General features: G+C 32.9%; 1 protein-coding gene across 1 annotated transcript in view; it reads left to right on the top strand.

Annotated features, from left to right (window-relative positions):
- The window catches only part of LOC150094603 (cell adhesion molecule Dscam1-like), a 435,546-nt gene that overhangs the window by 172,343 nt on the left and 239,312 nt on the right, over nt 1–23,891 (top strand). Inside the window, exon 4 of the mRNA XM_090411127.1 lies at nt 2,299–2,448. Coding sequence (XP_090267253.1) covers nt 2,299–2,448 — 150 coding nt within the window. The remainder of the gene's footprint in view (nt 1–2,298; nt 2,449–23,891) is intronic.

The following is a 23,891-nucleotide window of genomic DNA, read 5'->3' as shown; positions in this document are numbered from 1 at the left end:
TATGGTGGGTATTGATTTATTAAATGGTTTCTGGACTTTTCATGGAGATGAAAAGTAACAGAAGTCTTTAAATTTCCCCTACTGACAATAATCGTTAGCCCTAACTATGATTTAAAAATGTGTTGAAATTAAATGTAATTAATCTCTCTCTCTCTCTCTCTCTCTCTCTCTCTCTCTCTCTCAGTAAAAAAGTTTCACAAAGAATGTAAAAAGCGTATGACTGACTTGCTACACAAATTATGCTAATTGCTTCTCTTAATAAGTTTATGGGGCTAATTATCTTCATTAACGAATGTATAACGATTACTTTAATAATCAATATCCGTTTAATTACCGCAGAATCATAATCGAAATAAGATAAACGTACTTTTTTTTTCATTGTTTCATTGCTACTTGCAGCATGCACAATTAACAGGTGCAGCCTGCCTACCTACACTGTAGGATAATTATTTTAATAAGTATATGGTTCTTATTAGTGTGCAGGGGATATTAGCATTCAAAACCGCTTAAAAATAAAAAATAAAAAATGTGAGCCGAAATCTTTTTAATAAAGAGCAAAAAAAATCTTTCAAAACTTTTAAACGGTTATGTTTTATTCTAGAGGTAGGAATTAAACAAAAACTATTTTATTTACAAATCCTGTGATTCGATTTTGAATTAAAGTATATTTGCTTCTAAATAATTATAACGGTACACAATAATCAAATGAATTCAAAATTCTGAAGATATCAGCTGAATATTAACCCTTATACGAAAATTACTGGTTTCGGAAACTCTCAGCAAATGTGAACTATATTAGAGCACGTGCTGATATCGTGCCTCAGGTCAATGAAGCAGCGCAATAAAATAGTGTTATAGATGCCGCAGTAGGCGTAGGCGAGACATGCCACTGAACGCCAAGTTTGGTGTGTCACCGGTTGGAAAGTTTATAGGGATGGCATTATGGATGTGTCATTATAAGACTCTTGTACTACACAAATTGCTTCCCGCTAAACCTGCAGCGGGGAAACTTGGGATTCTCATTGTCTGTCTACCGCCAAATTAGGCGATAAATAGGTACGCATTATTCCCCAGAGAGAGAAGACTCATTTTCGTTTGTCTGAGAGGGCAGGAGTCGCCAATGCCATTAGTAGTACTCTGGGTACGTATGGATGAGAGAGAGAGAGAGAGAGAGAGAGAGAGAGAGAGACGCCACTGAAAGATACACAGCTGCTCATCTTGGATTCAGAACTATGTACTTAACTATTTATGTTCTATTAAAAATATTTAACTAGTTGTTATTAATTCAAAATATCCACCACGAAGTTAGGAGAAGGAAAGACTGTGCAGGTTATGAGGTTCTTTTGAAAATTTCTTCAGACAGACCACTAAAACAAATATAAGATATTGTCCACATTTAAAAAAAAGAACCTCGAATATTCCAAGTATCAGGATTAATGAACTAAAGATTGAAAGATTATATTTAGAAAATTTTCAACATGAACAGAAGCATTATCCACTCCACTACTAAGGTGTGCGAATTTGTTGAAGAAAAATTACTAAAATAAAGAGCCGAAAGGATTCAGTTCGGCGATGTAAAATTATATAAGCAAAGTGGATATTAGATCCAGCATTATATTTCAAAGCCGAATGTAGAAACTCTGAAAGTTTCGTAAGTTAACCAAGAGCATGCGGGAATAAAAGGGCGAATATATAGACGGCTGGGCAGCGTCTATGTCTTTTAAGTGGTCTACACTAAGGCAACTCGGGGAGGCCAAGAAATGTATTCCCACAAGCTCTCTGGTTAACTGACGAAACTTTCACAGTTTCGACATTCGGCTTGGAAATAATACTGGATCTAATATCCAATTTGCTTATGTAAGTTGTTGAAGGATATTTTAAGAATTCAGACATGTCTTCCTTTCTCGTAGTTTTACAGAAGCCCAACTTTGTAACAAGAATGAGACTCGTCGATTTAACAATTAAACACATCTAAATAATAATTCGGAACAATTAGTTTATTCAGTATTCAAACCGTTTATTTTTTGTAAATGTTAGCTTAAAGATATTAGTTGCAAAGCTATCGCATGGATAATGAACACAAAAATATTAGTCGTAAATTATTTTGTGTGTTTTATTGTGATATTTAAAAACGAAACAAAACTCTACTATAGTAAGGTTTAAGGAATTGAACCGCAAGCAAGTTGAGTTTTGAACTGCAATTCGAATGAAAGATATTTTGTATGCGTCAGCATTATTTGACACTTTAGGCAAAGTGCTGCAAAAAGACTTACTCTGCGTATCTTGTTTTTTTCTTAGGAGGACGCTATCTTACATTTGCCTCAGGTACTTTGTACATAAGAAACGTGGAAACGAGCCATTCTTACAGAAGTTACAAATGTCAAACCCGAAATCGCTTAACTGGAGAAGTTGTCAACAGTGCGACATCGGGTCGCCTTATTGTAACAGGTAGGGTGTTGGATGTTAAAAGTGTATTTTATTTCAGCATTCTATTTTCATAATTTTTCTCTGATTATTAAAATATAGAATAATCATATTCTAAACACTTTATTTAGAATGTAATTCGCTTTATTTAAAAAGGAAAAGATTCTAAATGGGATAATTAGTATACAAAAATACATACAAATGTAATTTATTCACAAAATGCAGGGTAATGCACAGCACTCTGTGTGTTTGGATATAATTAAGCCAAAAGGGCATGGTGAACATCAAAATCTAATAGATCGTAGTTTTAGAACTATATAAATATCACTCATTTACATGGATGGTACTATGAATCAAACGATAAATATTTTAAGAATATCTATCGTTTGATTCATAGTACCATCCATGTAAATGAGTGATATTTATATAGTGTTTTTGTTTTTCGAAACTGGCTCGCATATATATGGGCGGATTTCATTAAATCTTAATATGTATTCTATATATGCCTGTACACAGATGCATCAAACAGGATGCTAGTAAATAAGTCTTCATTTTGCTGAATTTATTTGCTAAAATATTTTCAATGTGAGATATTAGAGTTTGCATTATGATCGTCAAGTTGTAAAATTTTAATTTCCTTAACGGGACATTTCTTAAATTATTTCATTATATTTATTATAGGTGATTTATACTAATTGATGTCTGAGTGCAAATAAAAAATTGATGAAATTGTTAACAAAGATGAAGTGAAAAATTGAACATTAGTCATTTAAAATCCATTCTCGCTTCGCAACAAGTATCTAGGCTTTAGCAAAATTCATTTCAAACGTAATAATCAACAGTCTTTTTAGAATGCTGTGCAAAATGAATACAACAATGACACACTTTTTAAATAGTGAATTATCTGTGGAAAAAGATGGTTCACGTGACAATGTATTGTGGTATTACAAAGTGAAGATGTATGCCATGTTATTCTTTTTTTTTTTCTTTTCTATTTAGTATAATAGAACGTCGTATAATGAGCAAGCATAATGCAAAAGAAGCAGATTATAGAAGGTCTTCAGGGTTACTGTTATATTCTTATATACCGGTGTCATATCTCGCACACACACCATGCAATGCGTGCGTGTGCGCTTGAGACACGTTTCTGTTTCTAAAGAGAAATGTAGCTTATCTCAAATTTTTTTGTAATTGCATATTTAAACTAGAGTAAGTGTAAATAAATTATTTGCTTTTATTTCTCAGATATAAGCCAAGCTTTAAAAGCTCAATGAGCTCCGCAAGCTAGGCCACAGCAAGCTTTTAAAATACATATGCTTGTACTCGGTATTTTTCATTCATATCATGTTGAGCAAACATTGATTTTTTTTTTCTTTTACCAACGCAGTCAGGGAGATTTCATAAATTCTTCGGTTTGTTTCTAAGTCAATAATTTTAAACTTTTGCGGCAAATTATAAGATATGGGTAATGTGATTGGTGAAAAATGTTGAAAATGATATCCAGTTAAAAGAAAAGCTATTTTGGTAAAGAGAACCTCCTCTACCACAACTGGGTTATAAGATAGATGCTAATTACAGGACATTTATTTTATTATGGGATGATTTTTAATTTGACACACTGGTGATTTTTTATAAGTAATGATGCCACAGTACTTGGTACAGGACTTGATCCGAGCTGAGATAGTATATAACTATAAGTGTTGAACATGAAGAAATATTAATTAATAATGAGTAGCTATAGTATTTGCTAATCTTCTTGAATGGCAGGCAATTTCAAGTAGAGTGATGTGGGCAAATATCAGAATGGGGAACTGGTCAGTGAGACGTATTTGTGCCTATGGTCCCACAGAAGGTTCTGCTAAGGTAGTGGAGGAATTTTTGAAGATTTAGAGAAAGCAACTGACACAATGAAAAAGGAAAAGTTGGTCCTTGTTGGGGATCTAAATAGCAGAGTAGGAAGTGATTGTGAGACATACAAAAATATTTTGGAAAAATTTGGAGAAAAGAGCAAAGCTAATAATAATGGCAAATATCTGTTGGATTTCTGCTCAGGACATGGACTGGTTATTACTAACACCATGTTTCAACATAAAAATCGGCACAAATTCACATGGAGAGAAGAGGCAAGGAATAAGAAAAGTCTCATTGTCTATGTTATTGTTGATAGTGATGTTTTCTCCTTGGTTCAGGACACCAGAGTGTACAGAGGATTTGAATTTTTAAGTGATCACCATTTAGTCTTGAGCAGGACAAAATTGAATTTCATATTGAAAAGAAGAACATATAAGAAAGTTTTAAAACGACTAAAAGTTGAGCAGCTCTCAGAGGTGAACTGTAGACTAAAATATACAAACAATAAGAAAAAATGAAATATTTGAGAACAGGAATCAAACCTTGGAGATGATTCAGTGGCAAGCGCCGAAGAAAACATTGATTGATTCTGCCAGAGATGCATGTGGTGAGGTTGTCTGCAAGTATAGAAAAATCAGAACTCCCTGGTGGACACGGGAAGTTAAAGAGGAAGTGAAGGAAAAGAAGAAAGCATATCAAAAGTTCCCGGCGAATAAATCAGCTTCTTCTCATATAGAATACAAAGACAAATATAAGAAAGCTAAACATTGTGTAAAACTAGCTAAACAAAAGTCATGGTAGGACTTCGGCAAGAACAAAGAAAATAAATACCAGAAAGGTGGCAAAATATTCTAGAGGTTGTTGAAAAAGCTATGAGATAGAAGAAAGAGCTCTCTATTCGGAATTATAGATGATGAAGGTGATATGAAAACTAGAGAAAAAGATATCCTTAAAGTATGGAATAATTACTTTGAAAAATTGCCAAATGAAACCAGCAATGATGACAGCATAGTGAAGAGCACAGCACAGCACACATTAAAAACAATGACGAGGCATGCAATCAGGAATACATATCCATACTTGAAGTAGAAAAATGGAAAGGCAGCCGGAGTAGATGATATTCGACCAGAAATGCTCAAGTATGGAGGTATAAAAGTCTTACAGTGGCTGCCCTGCATAGTTCAGAGGGCCCGGACAAAGGGACAAATTCCAGATGAATGGAGTAGAGCTCTCATAGTACCCATGTATAAAAAGGGAAATAAAATTGAATGTGAGGTATTTCTCTACTGATTGTTCCTGGTAAGATTTATGCCAGTATACTTGAGAAACGGTTGAGAAGGATTGTGGAAGAGAAGGTTGATGAAGAACAATATGGATTCAGGCCAAATAGAGGCTGTCAGGATCCGATTTTTACTTTACGACAAATAGTTGAGAAATCATGAGAATATTACAAAGATCCGTATTTAAGTTTTTTCGATCTGGAAAAATCATATGACAAGGTGCCAAGAGAGAAGCTATTCAAAATGCTACAGTTGTATGGTGTCAGTGGATCATTATATCAAGCAATACTTAGTCTTTATTTGAGTTGTAAGTCAGCAGTTAGAATTGAAGGAAGTACAGGGAGATGGTTTAATGTTAAATCTGGTGTGAGACAAGGATGTACATTATTCTCTCTGTTATTCATTATCTATATGGATCACATTATTAAGGAAAGTGGTATTAAACGTGATATCAAAATTGGAGATGTTAATGTCAGCTGTTTGCTTTATGCGGATGATGTCATACTTCTAAATAAATCCGCTACAAGTCTGCAAGATTCCCTGACCAAACTGAATAACTGTTGTAATAGATATGTTATGAAGATCAGCAATAACAAGACAAAGACAGTGAAAATAGGCAGAAGCATTGAAAATATCAACTGCATTATGAAGGAGAACCTATAGGACAAGTGAAACATTTCAGCTAATTAGGCACGATTTTTAGTAAAGATGGTAAATTAATATTGAAATAGACAACACAATCAACAGAGCCGGTATGGTAGGAAGTCAATTGAATAAATTCATATGGAATAAGAGAGAAATTAGTCGGAACACTAAATTCGCTGTATACAAGACCTGGGTCTTGAATACAGCGGGATTTGTATACGAGTAAAACACTTGACCAAAGATTAGAGACCGCAGGTATGAGAATCCTGAGAACGATTAGGGTCGTGAATAGGTGTCATCAATGGCAATATTATATTAAAAACGAGGATATTAGGAAAGAACTTGACATTGTCAGCATCCAGGAATGCGTTAGCAGAGCTAATCTTTAAACAGAATGGGCGAGGAAAGATTAGCAAAACAAGTTTTCCCTGCCAGATTGGTAGGAATAAGACCAAGATATAGGTGGACTGATATGGTAAAAAATGCGTTAAAAGTTTTAAATATAAGATCTGATAATGTTGAGCCTTGACAGGTGATAGATTTATTTGGAGGAAAATTTCAGATAGGAAGTTAGTAATGATGTAAATTTTTCATGTAGCACCATCATATCCTGTACGCCCCTTGAGGGTAAATGTCAGGAATTTGATGATGATGATGATGATGATGATGATGGTATAGTACTTGGTACAGGACTTGATCCGAGATGAGATAGTATATTACTATAAGTGTTGAACATGAAGAAATAATAATTAAGAGTAGAAATATTTGAAAGCCGAAGATGAGAATAAAACAATAATGACAAAAAATGAATTAAGCTAACAATAAATTGATAAGAAATTGAAATAAAGAATAAAAACTTGTTTTGCACATGGCAAGCCATCAACATCACGGTGTGCTGGCCTTTTCGTATAAAAGCGACGTCAGATGTAAAGCAGAGAAAAGTAAAAGAATTTAACATTTTATTGTTTCTCAGATAAATTACAAACATACAATACTAATTTTTTTCATTAAAATTATGATTACATATTTAAATTCCATGTGCATGTGATACTTACATACACTTCATTACATATGATACATACATTGATTACATTTTTTTTAATTAATCATTTTATATTATTAAAATTATGATTACATATTTGCAACAGGTTTAGTTCTGTTTTTTTTATTATTATTATTTTTTATTGTAACAATGAAATTCGTACAGATTTTTTTTTCTGTATAACGAACTAATAATTGTTACTGCAGTTGGTAATTTATTATTTCTCCGGTTGAATAATATTGCTTTTTCTTTTGCAGCATTTATACATTTAACAATGAGTTATACATATATTTACAATTTTTATTTAAAGCATTTAAGCGCTGCAACTACTGCCCTTAAATGTAATTATTATTATTATTATTATTATTATTATTATTATTATTATTATTATTTGACACCTCCAGGGAGTCCAAGGACTCATCGAGGGAGGGCACCTGCTCTACAACTCCGTCTCCACTATTCAATCACCAACTTACCGCAACTACGCCAACGTCATCTACGCCGAACACCACGTGTTTGACCTTATTAAATAAAAATCTCAGGATGAGAGATAGATGTAGAAAGTATTTTACCTTGAGTATAATATATGTTAAAGATGCCAAGAATATTAAGAATAGTGATCAGAGCTTATTCCAACTTTACCACGAGTTGCCTAGACTTGTACTACGTTACGGGTCACTTAGACTTGCATTACGTGCAGGCGCAAACTTGACTTATTTGTCTGTTTGCTTACTTGGGAAATGGAGTAAAAACCAGGTTTAAAATAGCTTGGTATCTTTAACATATATTATACCCAAGGTAAAATATTTTCTACATATATATATATAAAATAATAATAATTACGATTAATAGCAGATGCAATTATAATTACAAAAGACCTTCCTTTTACTCCGATCATTTTTAATATGTGAATATTTTCTTATTTTGTTCAGATGTTATCAAGCTTCAGGAATAGCTACTTCAGTATAACAAACAACTTTAATTAATCACTTGTTACATAAATTAATAGCGAAATAATCAATAATGATAATGCCTACTCAATATCTGTTCTTTATATTATCAATATTTAAATTCTTTCACAATAAAAAAATCAAAGGCAGTTGACTAGGACGGGCTACCATGTACTTGTATAGTTTTCTTTTTCCCGTTAATTTGCTTACTGATAATTGTCGAGATCACTGAGTGGAAAAGGAACATTTTAATGAGAGGAAATTGCCAGTTCATTCGTACCTCTGCGATGATTACTTTCTAACCTGCCAATAACTCTTTTATTAAAGAAGTCTTTGTTTCTATTGATAGTTGGAACTAAAGGAATAAAAAAAAAATATTCTGTGAAGTGCATTATCAAAAGATTTTTAGTAATTTGTTTCATGAGTAAGTTTTTCTCAATAAGTAAGTTAGTATGAAATCTTGTCCTCGGAAATTATATATTTTTCCTTTTTTTTATTTAGAATTGCGTCACGTAAGAGTAAAGCTCTCTATGTAGGAGAGTTTACTGCATTTGTTTGCTGTAGCCGATAAAATAAAATAAAAAAATATCATTAATCATGAATTCTAAAAAGATGTTTCGCTTAACCTTTAAAAGACAATGTGCAAACTGTCATAGAAATTTCATTAAGGAAAATCATTACTTTTGGTAAGCTGTCGCAGTGAAATAATGATCGCCTTGGCCGTTGCCCTCATAGCAGTTGGAACGAAATTTATCTAAAAATTTACGAAGTTCAATATTTGCTCTCGTATGAATATCGAGCAATGACAGATGCTTAGGTAGATTAAATTTAAAAAAAAATAATAATAATAAATCCTTTCCTAAAAAAAAGGAAATCGCAATTTATTGATAATTCCACATAGGTTGTCCTCGTTATTTGTGCAGCAAATAGCAAAAGGCCGCTTAATGGAAGAAGGAAAAGCCTGCATTCACAATACAGAGATTTATAAACAAAATGAAGCTGTTCCAGATGATGGTTATTATTAATGACAATGACAGAGAAGTATTAGCTAGTGAATCTAGTTTAAAGTAATGGTAAACAAAAGAAAGCTACTAATTATTCAAACACAAGGCCCTTGGTTGTTTTTCTTCGCAACTTTTTTCCCCTTTGGAATCAAAGGACTCTGCATCAACAAGAACAAAGCGATGTGTGCAAGGGAAAAAGAGTAGAAAAAGCATTAAAAGCTAACAACGGCACATCTTAAGTAAGAAATTGTATATTTTGTTTAGAGCAAAAGCATTATGCTGGAGTGTAAAGCTAAGCATTGGAGATTTTATATCCTCTGCAGCTATTTCCAGCTTTCATCCCAGAAAAGGTCGAAATAATTAAAAAAAAAGGTGGGGAAGAATAATCCGAGAAGGATTTCAGCATTAAAAAGTGCATTTTAAGGAGAACATTTTGATAGGGTTTTTATCTTATTTTATCGAATTCGTTTGTTTAAGTTCAACTAAAATAACGATTCGATTTAAATCAAAACTGAACTGAAAAGACAAATTTTGTAAATCTGTTAACTGCCAAATTTTATTCAGATCCGAATGTTCAAATTTGAATAGTTATATATGAAAACGCAAAATGACTCTGGTAGATGCTGACACTTTTTGAGAAGCACATCTATAAAGACATAAAACTGTTTAGAAATAGTCCGGGCTTCATTAAATTTGAAGGAAGTGAGAATGTAACGACAGGAATATTTTAGATTCTGTAATTAGTAATATTATGCTTTTTTAATATTATGATCAGATTTTATCATAAACAAAAACTTATCTGTATATAATTACATTAATTACATTGTAAATTTAAGTACATTTAGTCACTGAGTATAAACATTAAATAATTCTAAAACCCTGCTCTATAGATCAAATATAGAAATAAGCCACGTCCCGGTAGGAGAGTTCGATATTTGAAGCTCAGTATATACAAAATTCATTCTAAATTGATGGTTTTGTATCTGTATATGGAAAAACGAATATATTTCTTTCGTGCTTTTGCATATTTAGATATTCGAATCCCAATTAGAATCATTGTATGTAAATAATAATATGCATTCCCTTCCATCTGTGAAAGTTATAAAATTTACTGCGAATATGATAGCAACAATAAGAGAAACAATGCAAATTTTACCAGGTTTCATTTCTCTACTTGTATTGTTTAAAAGAATTCTCAGCAGATGCACTGCGCTCTCTAAAAGCTAGAGAGGAAAAGGCAGCTTTTTTCTTGCTGGCTGCACTTTCGATTTGATATTGACGGAACACTTCCGAAGAGAATTTTATAAAGGCGACCGACAATAAATCTCCTTCAAAAACGGGTCATGTCTTATTATTTATTTTTTATTTTTTATAAATCGATCCTCAAAAGTACTGCCTTTTCTCCACTTGCCATCTGCTTCGAAGAGTTTCTTGCGGTGTAACTCTATATGTAGTGTGCTTATGTGTTTGGTCCACTGCTACAGTTTACTATGGTTTCCTTGGGGCTATTTCGTGTTTTCATACGACATTTAAAACAGCGTTTCCGCATCATTTTTCTCTTCCAAAAAAGCGGAAGAAAATACGATTCCCTTGAGCGCATATCGTGTCTTGTTCTAATCCAGAAAATATTAGAAAATTACGCACACTGAAGAACAAGAAAACAAATCGTTACTATGTAATCGATTTTCCTGTTACCAGTGACATTTGCAGTAAAACTGTTTAATTATTAATATTAGTAATTCACGCTACTATTCAGAGGTGCAAGGAAGTTTCCAAAATGTGCGTCTAACTTTTAATGCCTTATAAATGTATTTAGTACATTAATGAGAATTTCGAGAAGAAAATATGTCAATCATAATCCTCGAAAATTTTGACTAATGAAGAGTTTAAGAGGATTAAATGTTCTGCGTATCATTAAAATTTAGCACACTGATAATGACATTTATCTTCCGAAATGTGAAGGCAGCCCTGACTAGAGAAAATTATGTTTTTGAGCGAAGAAATTGAACTCAATTTTAGGGTGAATGCTTTCTGAGGTTAAGTTTGGAACGTTGCCAAAGAGTGTTGGCAAGTAAACCAGAGTAGGTTTTGCTTGGAAGACAAGAAGTATTGTTAGAAAATCTGTTGTATGAAATTTTATTGTATCGATTGTTTTGAATTGTAGTGTACATTTATTCATTGTTATAATAAGCACTATTCTATCTGTAAAAAAAAAGCAAAAAGAAAACATCAATACTCGATTTAAGGTAATTCTATTAAATATATAAATAATCCATAAAAAAGCTTTATGAATTGCAACTATAACTCTACATTGCATAAGTATCTTAGATTATTATCTTTAGTACTTCCAGGAAGATGCGTGTTTCCCACACAATTATTTTAGTGCAATTGGAATCACTTACAATCTTTTATAGTGTAAATTCCTCATTAGCTGGCGAACTGATACCAGCCGTGCCTATGGAGAGAGTCAATTGTTCCCTTAATTTTTTAACACGGTTGTGCTATGCGATATCATACCTAATTAATGCACCGAAACAATTTTATATTGTGAGATACAACCTTCAAATAAATCCGTAATAATATTATTAAACCAATAAAATTGTTTTCATACTTTCCAAATAGAAGATTACCTTTCAAATATATAAACTACATTGGGCTGTACTTCAGAATAATAAAGAAATGCAAGGAATACAACTGTATGTCCGGACTTGTTCTTGTTATTAGCAATATATTTCTTGATTTGGATAAATTCCGGAGAAGAAGTTCATAAAAATGAAATTACATTTCAGAACCGTCAGTCAACTTTTTTGAAATCGTGGAACCACGAGTTCCACGATTTCGAATGAAGAAGTCGAATTTAAATTTCACACGCATATGCACCCAGTATAGTAATTTTTGTCGTGTTGTTATTAAAAATAAGCAATAAAATTCATTAATCTGGTAATATAAATGCAAAACGATTAGAAAGTTCCCTTAAGAAATCAAAACTTAAAACTCATGAATAAAACTAACAGAGACTTCCAAGTCAAATCTGTAGGTTTTTTTTTTTTTTTGTAATGCCGTATACGAAAAAATAATAATAATAAATAATAACAGAATATCTAGTTACACTATTCCTTCATACACTGATAAAGTATGAAATTATTTTATAAACAAGCTTAAAGAAGAAATTGAAACCTATGGAAGGATGAAAAAACACTAATAAAAAAACAAGTTATCAGGAAAGGGGTAAAAAAAAAAAAAGCATCCATACATATCTGAAACTGACAGCATTAATTTCCACTTTTTATTTCAATAGCTCTTGCAGTATATTTTGAGAAAATTATAAAGATTTTATTATTAATGCATAGCGGTACCTTTTCTTATATCTGTCAGTATTTTACACTGAAAAATCACCGAGTTTCTTGAAACCTTGTATCAATTCTTTCAAACATAAATTATCAAGTCACTGCTTTAAAATTCATATTTGAAAGCGACGCGTATTATCTTAGAGGATTGTTAAAAAGAACGGATATATCAATTTTTCTTATTACTGCATTGTGTTATACTTTTTTCTATTATAGAAACAGTAGATTTCGTGAATTTGTTTAGAAATATTCAGAGAATCACGAGACACAATATTTGTTCTTTACTGTAACATTTATTTATTTTATAGATTTGAATTTGAGCATGACAGTTCTGATTCCTGAAGCCTAGGGTAATAAAAATAGAATGCATTTATTGATTTGGAAACTTTCATGAGGGGGGATGAGTCCCTCACCTGCCCTCATGAAGGAAAGATCATCAAAGTGCTTATTCACATAAGTTATATATGGGCAAGTCTAAACTTTCATGAAATCTGAATTAAGTAGTCTTAAATTTAACATTAAAAACCTTAAATTATAATAAAAGTTTAAAATATGTTGGTTATAGAATGGCTGCAAATGAACTGAGAATTAAATTAAATGCATTTCTGTCAATGATTTTCGAATTCCTTGTATGCAGAGACCACAGCTTAATAATTATATCTTAATAATGATTTGAAGAAATTCGAAATCGTGTGTTCATAGATCATAATGACGTACTTAAAGATGGTGGCCAATGTTTAGTAAAACGGTAAAGTAATGGTGAGAACTATATTTTATTAAACAATGGAAAGTTGTTAACAACAAGGTTGCATTCTGTGACAATATCATTTTTAAAAAAATTGAAACGATATCTACTTTCATTCAGTTGTTTTCATCATTGGTTTTCTTTGTTTTCACCATTGTTAGAAAAAACGTCATTGTTGCAATTTGGTGCATTTGTTTTGTCATTGCACAGATGAATATGCATGCGTATCGTTATTATGCTATTTTGATAAGTGAGTTGTGAGTTAAAATTTTTATTTTTGAGCTTTCCATCTTCTACATGATGTCAAAATATAATTATAATATATAGTAATTATTGGATGAATAACGTGCATTATGAAACATCATCAAGGAATTAGCCACTTTAAAAATTAATGCATCATTTTTCATATAATTAATCGTGACACGTAAAGAAATTGCAGTAACGATAAATGGTTGTCGGCCTAGTGTTCACAAAAGGCATAAAAAAATTAAAATGTAAGGTATAGTCAATACAGTTATTATTATTTAGATCATTAATGATTTTTAATCAAAAATAAATTTATGATGTAGGTAATACTTAAGATTACGAAAGCGTGAATTTTAAACACCTAATTTAATTTGCTGTCATGAGCACAACAAAAACATATTAACTTTTGCACCTGAAAACGCTTTTATCTTGTCACCCTACTGACTTCCTATAAACAGGAAGACATGTCACTTTAGTTGATGGCAATACTTTCAAAATTACTTCTAGAAGATTCTTTAAGACTCTTCTTGAAAGACAAAGTTTGAAGTATAGCACGTCGTTCAGAAAGCTTAGCCAACTGCTGTTAAGATTAGGAAATGATCGTTTATTGTTCGTGTAGGCACACAATAGATAAATGCTGCAAACTACTGACTTTTATGAGCTTTGTTGTAGGGGTGACAGAAAGGCCACCATTCAAGTACACTTTATAAGATACTAAAATTTATATGCTGGCATGATGTATAGGCAACATCCCTTGATGCATCAAGCGCTGTTTTCTGAAAATGTTATGTATACTACTCGTATAATTGAATTAGTGTTCAGTTGTAAACTACAGCGTTACGAATAACAGATTATTATTTATCCTATCTCTACTCTACTAAATATGTGATGGCCTTTATATATAAAATATGCCTTAAAAAAGAGGAGGAAATGAATATTCACTCTCACTTAAAGAGTAAAGGACACGATTTTATACATGTCGCAAAGCGTAACTGGGAAGGAACATGAATGTACCGAAAAATAATTACCTATACTACTTACATTTGGAAATAGGAAATTGAAATTCATTTAATAGATAATATATCCTAAGAATTATTAAACTAATTGAGATTTTCCCTTTTTGTTATCTATGAATCAGGCGATGAAAAATATAGTTAGTTCTGCTCTTTAACTCGGCGTTAGTAAGTAAGGTGGGGTGTCATAGACCCCAAAGATTTTAAATTGATTATAACTTTTTTTTAACAACGCGTGGCAGTGAGTCATGCCTCAGCATAGCTTTTCCTCCCGTAACCCGCTACTCGCATAGACGACAGGCTGTTGCGCGCAAGCAAGTTTAGTGTAATAATTTTTTTTTTTTTAATGTATCCTGATAATTATGTTGTTCTATTCAAGGAATGACACTGACATGCGCATGTTATAGCGAAAAAATGGAACATGAAGGTATTTAATAATATTTCTTATCGTTTTCGAAGTGACTTGACACACGCATATACTGGATCCATTGTACTTTCACATCTTAAACTCAACCTCCTTTCGCATTTTTCAAATGAACCAATAGTTTCAAATCTCCTTCGGTTTAGAAAGATTGTTAACGTTGTGAATTGGATGAATCCTTGACCTATATAATAATTAACAGTACCGTGTTGGACTATTGCAATATAGTGCTAACGAGAAGCTGGTAAAGCATTGCAGATGAACTAGGACATTATCCTTGTTGGATTAGATTATCCAATTTACATTTCTCCACTTCTGTTTATTTTTTAACCATCTGTTTCATCAAAGTAATATAAGGTTTCTAATTTTTTTCCCAGAGTAAACATATTCTTGCCGCACAACTTCTTTCTGATCGAAATAAAATATTTTGAATTGTTTGAATTGCTGCACTGGGAAGTCTTTTGCTTTCTACTGGAATGATTATTTATGCTGAACAAACGTGCATTCCGCTCATTTTTACCAGGTTTAACATAGTTTAATACCCACAGATTATGCGTGTTAAAATGGCATGTTGAAACATACTGCAGCAAACAACGCGAGTAAGAATTCACGACATGCGGAATTCATTGCAGGCGGTAACAAATGAAGAGGGAATGAGAATACCTTATGTAGAGTACAGCACCAATACTTCCAATCGGTGTGGGGAGGGGGAGAGAAAGTTTATAAATTGTAGCAGTGGTCTAAGCCAGTCATTCTGGATAGTTGTTGATGCTATCCACTGCGAGTACTCAAAAAAGAAAAAGAAAAAAAAAAAGGACAAAGTTTCTATGTTGCAATCAATTCTTTTCTTATAAGATTAAATAACTGAAAATAATCCTGGAATATTATGGTTGTTCTGAAGAAAAGCATGCGAGTAGGAATTTTTCCTATGGAAGAAAATGAGAATATAATATAAGCCTTTTTTTTATTACCATTTTAGACTTCCAGCAAGCAAAGTGGTAGCGGTCTCCTACCAGACTAAGAAAATTGTCTGCAATTAAATATTCTCACAGACATCCATATTACAGTGGGCTTTGAGCCTACGGTTGGGAAAGCAAACACGTTAAACACTATCCAGAACGGGCACACCTCGGTATTATAAAACGCCCCCTGTTATAAGGCATGCCACGGAATGCACACAAACAGTAAGAGGGAGAGAATGATTGCCTATTTATTTCTATGAAGTGATGGTTAAGGGAATGCTAACAACTGGGGGAGTGTAAAGGTATTAGAGGATCGTTCAATAAAAATAATCATAATAGCAATCTCTTCGAAACTCATAATGTTAAAAGCATCTTTTCCAAACACGTTTACTTATTGTAATAATTATGTAGTGATTTATTTGGATTTTAGCCTTTGATAGCGTTCCTCATGAACTTGCCGATTAAAATTCACCCTATAGGAACTGAATAATTAGAGAGACTGGTCAGAAATTGGCTGAAATCCAGATTAAAATTCACCATAAAATTACCTGACATACTTGATTAAAATTCACCATTCAGGAAGTAAACAATTAGTAAGACTAGTAGTAAATTGGAGGGCATGCAGATCACAGGAAGTAGTCTTCAGTGGAAGGTTTCTAAGTCAGAATAATACATTTTGCCTCAAGATGTTATCCTCCTGCTTACGGTTTGTCCGTAGTTTGCTAAATTGTAAATATTCCATTGTGATCGCAGATAATCCGTAGCAGAAATTGGATCACCATAGGCTTACAGAACATCTTTGTAAAGAAAACCAGCGATTTATCCATAAGAATACTGTATACTATTTTTCGATAATTCCTACACAGTTGGTAGGTAGATAAAGTTTCATTGAAAATAAAAACTTTTTTTTTTTCATATCAAGTTCATTTAAATTTCCTTCTAGTGGCCATAAGTTTGAAAGAATGGTATTCCACCAGAATATCCTAGAAGGAATCGTTAAATCTTGGAATTGATTTCTTGAGTGATTTATGACAAATAAATAAATAAAAGCGTCTCGATTAGCGACAGTGCGGTCAAGAAGTCGTGGTCGGTATTCCTTCACATGAGCTCTCATGCTGCTGGTATAAACAAAGTAAATGAAATGGACTTCTATTTGTTTGGTAGCTCTTCAGCCATAGTTGCTTCCATTTTAATTACAGCCATACGATAGTTGAATGTGGTTAACGGAACTACACTCAGAGTAACACGGCTCACTATTCACCACACTACCTGGACTGCAATACATGCAGTGAGCAAGGAATGGATTCCTGACATTTAACGGATTCATTCTTGAGTACACTGCATGTGTATACAGAATCAATATTGTCAAGTACATTAGATCCACCTATTATGATGTGCATTATGTACAATAAAATAATTACAGACTTTGCGAGCGTTGTTATCAGAAACTATTTGAAAATGAACAGGTAAGATGAGATTGTTAAGAAAATTTCGAATTTTACTCATGTGCAGAAAAACAAGAAAAAAAAAACATTTTCCACTATCTTACGGAAGGGTGGATCAGTGTAGTTATTTTATGGATTATAAAAACCAACAGTCTTAATGTGTAAAACAGTCGCTGAAATTCATAAGAAAATTTGACTTCATTTCGGTAAAGCAAGCATTTCACGTTTTAACTCATCTGGCAGCATGTACTAGATTAGGTAAATTGATTGCCACCAAACTTTTCATTACCATTACTAAAAATTAATCTTCTAGTTCCTACCCGGTTAAGCTGAGGAAGAACATCGCTTAATCACGTCTTTACTTACTCTTAAGCATATAATTTTGACTGATGTTGACCTATTTCATTTCCCAAAGTGCAATATTTATTTTAAGCGACTTTTTGTTGATATCATTAGGACTTTGGATTAACTAGAAAATTTAGTATCTTATCTCGAACCAAAGAAATCTACATAAAGAAATCATGATACCTTAAACCTATAGACCTTAAAGTTATCATATTATCATGTAACAAATTATACTAGTTTAATTTTCAATCACTTAATTTCTTAAAACTCTCTTTTCCTGTTCTAGCAAATTAGAACTTACCACCCAACCACCCTATGCTCACGCTGTTTATTGAATTGAATTACGCTGAATGAATTGATTCGATCGAGACTATTACAACAACGACAAAAAAAAAAAAAAAAAAAAAACTCGCATAAATTGTGTTCATCGATTACAATACAAATTTTATTCAAAATTCTATCTAACCAAGGTGGAGTTAGTACAGTGTATAACTGCGGGACATTTTTCTATTTCTATTATGTGTCTTTGCAAATTGTGTAACTAAACCAAGGATTTCAATAAACTTCAAGAAGCCGTTATTCTAAACACTTTCTAACACGAAGTGTTAAAAACATGTGATACACCCAGACTGCTTCCTCCCACTTCTGTACGCATTTTTAGATCCTTATTTGTTTAGATCTTTGCATAAATACTTGGTCCTTGCATTCTGTAGTTACTAAACTTTTCAAATACAGTTTTGTTTTTAATCACTTGTAACTTGACAAAATAAACGCACTTTGTAGTTTAATTAAATTTAGTACGATATAAATAGCAATAGAAAAGAGAGACTGAAGCACTTTCTGCTTGATTTTGGGGCGGTTTTAATCTTCGCTAGCTAAATAATCGGCACGTTTACTTACGGCACTTAACTGCCGCTACAACGGCACTTTTTTCGATTGTTGTGAACTCTCGTTGTGACGTACGTCTGTTATATATTTGCTACATGATTACTAATATGCAGAGCCAAAAATGCTTCAATTTGGCATAATAAGATATCAGAATGAACGATATTATGGATCCAGTCATAGTTTATAGCCAAATATAGAAAAAAAAACTTTCAAGTTTCAAATCTATCAGAGAGCTATATAGCATAACCTTCGGCATCTGAGTTGCCTTAGTATGCACTACTTAAAAGACACGAACTCTGCTGAGAAACCCGTATGTTCACATTTTATAAGTGTTCAAATTATCATAAACTTTATGGGAGATTTCGAAACTTTTAAGTTTCTTTCTATATTTGGCAATAAAATATGAATGGCATTCATAATATCATAATGTCGTTATTATAATATTTGACTTTGCTAAATTAAGGTATTTTGGCTCTATACTGAAACTAATTAATTATACCTACCAAGAGTCCACTTATGATGAACATAATCTTCTAACATAAGATTGCTGAGTTGTTTAAAAGAGAGTTTTGCTCATTTAATCTGCCTGATGTCTGATGAGAAGCAATGCTTCGAAACAGCTGACCACTGAAACCTAATTTAACAAACGGGTTCATGGGTAGAACTCGTACCTTCTAAGTAATGCCGAACGTTATATTATTATAAACTCTCTAGTAGAATTCGAAACTTTTAAGTGTCTTTTTTTATAATTGGCTATAAAATATGGATAGATTCATAATACCGTTCCTTTTAATATTTTGTGCTGCAAGATTTTCTCTGCATAAAGATGAATCTGTGACTGTGCTCGCTATTATCACAGTAAAAAAATTATCTAATATGGAATGTTCTATTGTTGATCTCCTCCAATTCAAAATTTCGCTATCTCATTCAGTCATTTATTGCCTTTGTTGAAATGCACGCAATCATTTTTCTTTTAAGACGGTTTGACAGAAGCCCATTTTAAATGCTTGGCTTATATCAATTATCATTCGGATCGTTTGCTTTTGAAGACAGGTGAAGCTTAAAAAAAACAGCAAATAATGAATTCCTTAAAATATCCAGTAATTGGGTTGACGGAAGAGATAACAATAATGACTCAGAAGAAGTTATTAATGAAAACAGTATTTAAACTCAGGAAGAAAGCACTTACTTCCGCTAAAGAAAAGATGAGGAGTGACCCACTTTCAAGAAACAGCTTGTTTGGAACCAAGAAATACAATTTATTACGATTATGCTTTCCGAAATCGAGGTCAAGCTTCACTAGCTATATATCTTGCTCAGTCACATTGGGCGTTTCAACTATTGTGTTTGTGCATGTGCGCGCAACTCAACAAAATCAAGAGCATAGCAATTTTGGTTTGGAACTTCGATTTAAACAACAACAAAAAATTAAATTAAATGTTATTACATCTGAGCTCCTTTACCGTGTGGAAAATGAGACTAATGATCAATTCAGTTTTAATATTAAAGGATATGAACCACCTGTGTTTGTGTTATTTTTCGAGGTATTATCCATTGGAAGTTTTCAAAATTGTTCTCAAATGCAGAGTAATATATTCTTAGAGTAATATGCTCTACATCACGCAGCAATTTAAGTGGGTTCCATTATTGAATACTTTGACGAAAATGTGTACATTGTTTGATAAATATATTCTTCTAATCTGAGTTCAGTAATATTTTGTTTAATAATAAACTGTAATAATGCGTAACGACCCTCATGAAGTTAGCTGCTCTAATTATGTTGGTACGTGACACCTCCGGGGAGTCCAAAGACTCATCGAGGGGGACACCTACTCTACAACTCTGTGTCCACCACCACTCAAATCCACCAAACTACAACTAGCCGCAACTACACCAACGCCATTTACCTTCCACCACCACCACTAGCATTTCCACAGACCATCACAAATATCCATGCCTACGGCGGGATTCGAACCCGCAGCCTTTTGGGTGGAGAGCGGATAGGCTAACCACTCGGCCAATCAGGCCGGCATTATACCGGACTAGAATATTTATGTAAATAATTATTGCGTTACTGATAGATAACACGTTGTTATATGAATTCTGAGCCTCCTAAATTTATCTACCAGATCATTTATTAAACATGTATATGATTTCAGCATTTGACGATTTCAATATTGTAAGTGTATTCCTCTTGATTGGTGATTTCGGAAGAGGAGATTATATCCTTATATCCTTCCCAGGATAAAATCGCTTTCTTCTCTTATTAAATAAATATCATCCTACACAGAATTTAAAAGAAATGAAAACAACAACATTAACAGTCGAAAAGGGACAGACCGCAGTTATGTTCTAATTTTCAACCATTTGCCCAAGTCAAAAGGAAAATACAAGATTGGATTGAAGAAAATGGGATACTGTATCGGGGACAGCATGGTTTTGTGAAGGGTAGGTCATGCCTCAGTAACTTGCTCACGTATTATAACACAGTGACGGCTGAACTGGATAAGGGTAATGGGTTTATGGTGATTCTACTGGACCTTGCCAAGGCCTTTGACAGGATTCCACATGGAATTCTAATCAGTAAATTGCAGCATATGGGAATGGACATAGGGTTGGTGAGATGGATAGGAGGGTGGTTGACGGAGAGATATCAGAGAGTGGTTTACTCGGGAGTAGAGTCCACAAGACGGCCTGTGACTAGTGGTGTGCCACAAGGATCTGTTCTTGGACCAATGCTGTTTAATTTGTTCATAAATGATATAGGAAATGATCTGAGAGGAACAGTTCATTTGTTTGCGGATGATGCGAAGTTGGGTAGGGCAATAGTGAATGCAGATGACGTCAAAATTTTGCAGGATGATTTGGATAGATTGGAGGTCTGGGCTAAGGAGAATGGATGTCAGTTTAATGTGGCAAAATGTAAGGTTATGCATTTTGGGGTGAAAAGATTGGAGGCAGTTTACTGCATTGGTGGAACCCTGCTCCAGGAAATTGATGAGGCACGAGATTTAGGAGTGTTGGTGGATAGGGAATTGAAATTTAGGGGACACATTGCAAAAGTGACCAAAACAGCTAATCAAATCACTTGGTTGCTGAAGAATACGTTGACAAGCAGAGACAAGCAGGTTATTGTTCCTCTCTATCGAGCCTTGATAAGACCCCATCTAGACTACTGTGCTCAGATCTGGTCACCTAGGTTTCTTCTTGATGGGGAGGATGTGGAGAGGATCCAGAGGCGAGTGACCAAGATGATAGGAGGTCTGTGGAATGAACCGTATGAGAACAGGTTGAGGATTTGTGGGTTGCAAAAATTGGTTGATAGGCGGAGGAGGGGAGATATGATTGAGACATTCAAATTACTGAAGGGTTTCTATAAAATTAATTCAGAAGATATTTTTGAGAACAGGGCTGGTTGTGGGAGGACTAGGGGACATCCATGGAAACTGGGCAAAAGTGTGGTTAGTAAAGGTGTTAGAGCTGGGTTCTTTACTTTTAGAGTAGTGAATGAGTGGAATGCGCTCCCTGAGTCTGTAGTGGATGCTGTGACAGTGAATGAGTTTAAGGCGAGGTATGATAGATACTGTATGAATGTCAGATAGTTGTGATGAATATGATTTGGGGCCTCCCTCGATGAGTCTAATGACTCCCTGGAGTTGCCCGTAATAATAGTAATAATAGTAATAATATATTCACAGCTAATTAGAGTTACCTTCAATAATAGTTGCCTGGTACTCATTATTACTGATTGTTACTAAACATAATATTATTACTCAGATGAAAATATCATTATCAAAGTTAATAGTGAGGGTCTGAATTTTAGAAGTGCAGTTCAAAGTTGTTCTCAGGAATTGTCATATTCACATATTCATCTTAAGTGTTGATCTATTTATCTAATACAACTACTAAATTCCCATTTGGGCGACTAATTGATGTCCTATTCCCCAAATTCCTCATGAAACTCTGCAAGGTGGTACTTCTGCACAGTAGCATGACTATTTTACTATGAAATAACTATTTTGTTTTTTGGGATTGTTCAAAATGTTCAAAATTGTTCAAAAATATTAGGCTGCTATAAATTGAAGACAATTGAATTAAACTTCGTATAATTATAAATCAATTTTGCAAGTTAATTTTATCGTTTCTCTTGAAGAAGATTACATTTACCATTCATTCCAAATGAACATACAATTTTATACTTGCATTAGAATTCTACGCAAATATCATATTATATTTTACAGTAATATTAAATATAAGACTGCAGTTATCTCAATCATTATTTTTTTTAATGCTAAACTTGTTTTTAAACAGATTATTATCATTTAGATTTACTATTATTTAGATTTACTATTATTTAGATTTATTATCATTTAGATTTACTATCATTTGGATTTACGATCATTTAAATTTATTATCATTATCGTTTACTTGAAACTACCACATGTACTTTCAAACTACCCCTGTCAACCCGCTCATTATCGTTCAACTTTTTTCAGGACAAATGTGTGCTGTATCATTCGAAATATCACAACAATCTTTGATACAACATCGTAACGTTTCTAGTTTCAATCAGAACCAACACATCCCTATAATATAAAATAATGAAATAAGGTCTGGCAAAGAGAAATTGTCACCCATTTTCAAGTATCCAATTGCTGAAAGAAATAGAAAATTAGAAATTACGAACAAAAATGAGAACTATAGATCGAATTCATATCTTTATTCTCCTTATTAAAAGTTGTCAACATTCGGAATCTTTATGTAGAGACTGAAGATGGGATATTTGCAAACAAGCCACATCACATCAATATAAGGATGACGGTTTCACATTGAACGAAGAGCATTATCTACTTACATATAGACAAACGTTCCACTATAATAAGCTTTCTATTCAGTTAAATATATTATAAATAAAAACCATACAAATAAAGACCAAGTAGCTGCATGACATCACAGGACGTAGATATCTAGCAATAATATAAAATAATGAAGAAATACCCTTATTATTATGTTTTTTGTTTTTTTTTCTGTTAGAAAGATATCAGAATTTCAATGATCTTGTCTCGAAAAATCTGATATTATTTGGAAATAATATCACCAAGACCATTACGAGCAAACATGTACCATATAAAAGTAACATAATAGGTATAATTAACAATAGATAATGGCACAATTTCGACTGACTATTTTTAGATCGTATTCTTCTGGGTAGGGAGTTAATCTAAAAATGCTTCTCAAGTTAGAATTATGTCAGGAAAACGAAATTAATAATTAAAGAATCAT

Source organism: Typopeltis vanoorti, chromosome 21 (assembly GCF_054136105.1).
Source record: "Typopeltis vanoorti isolate ZY-2024b chromosome 21, IOZ_Tvanoo_1.0, whole genome shotgun sequence".
NCBI classification, from domain to species: domain Eukaryota; kingdom Metazoa; phylum Arthropoda; class Arachnida; order Uropygi; family Thelyphonidae; genus Typopeltis; species Typopeltis vanoorti.
Note: the sequence above shows the minus strand (reverse complement) of the source record. Positions and strands in the feature narration are given on the sequence as shown.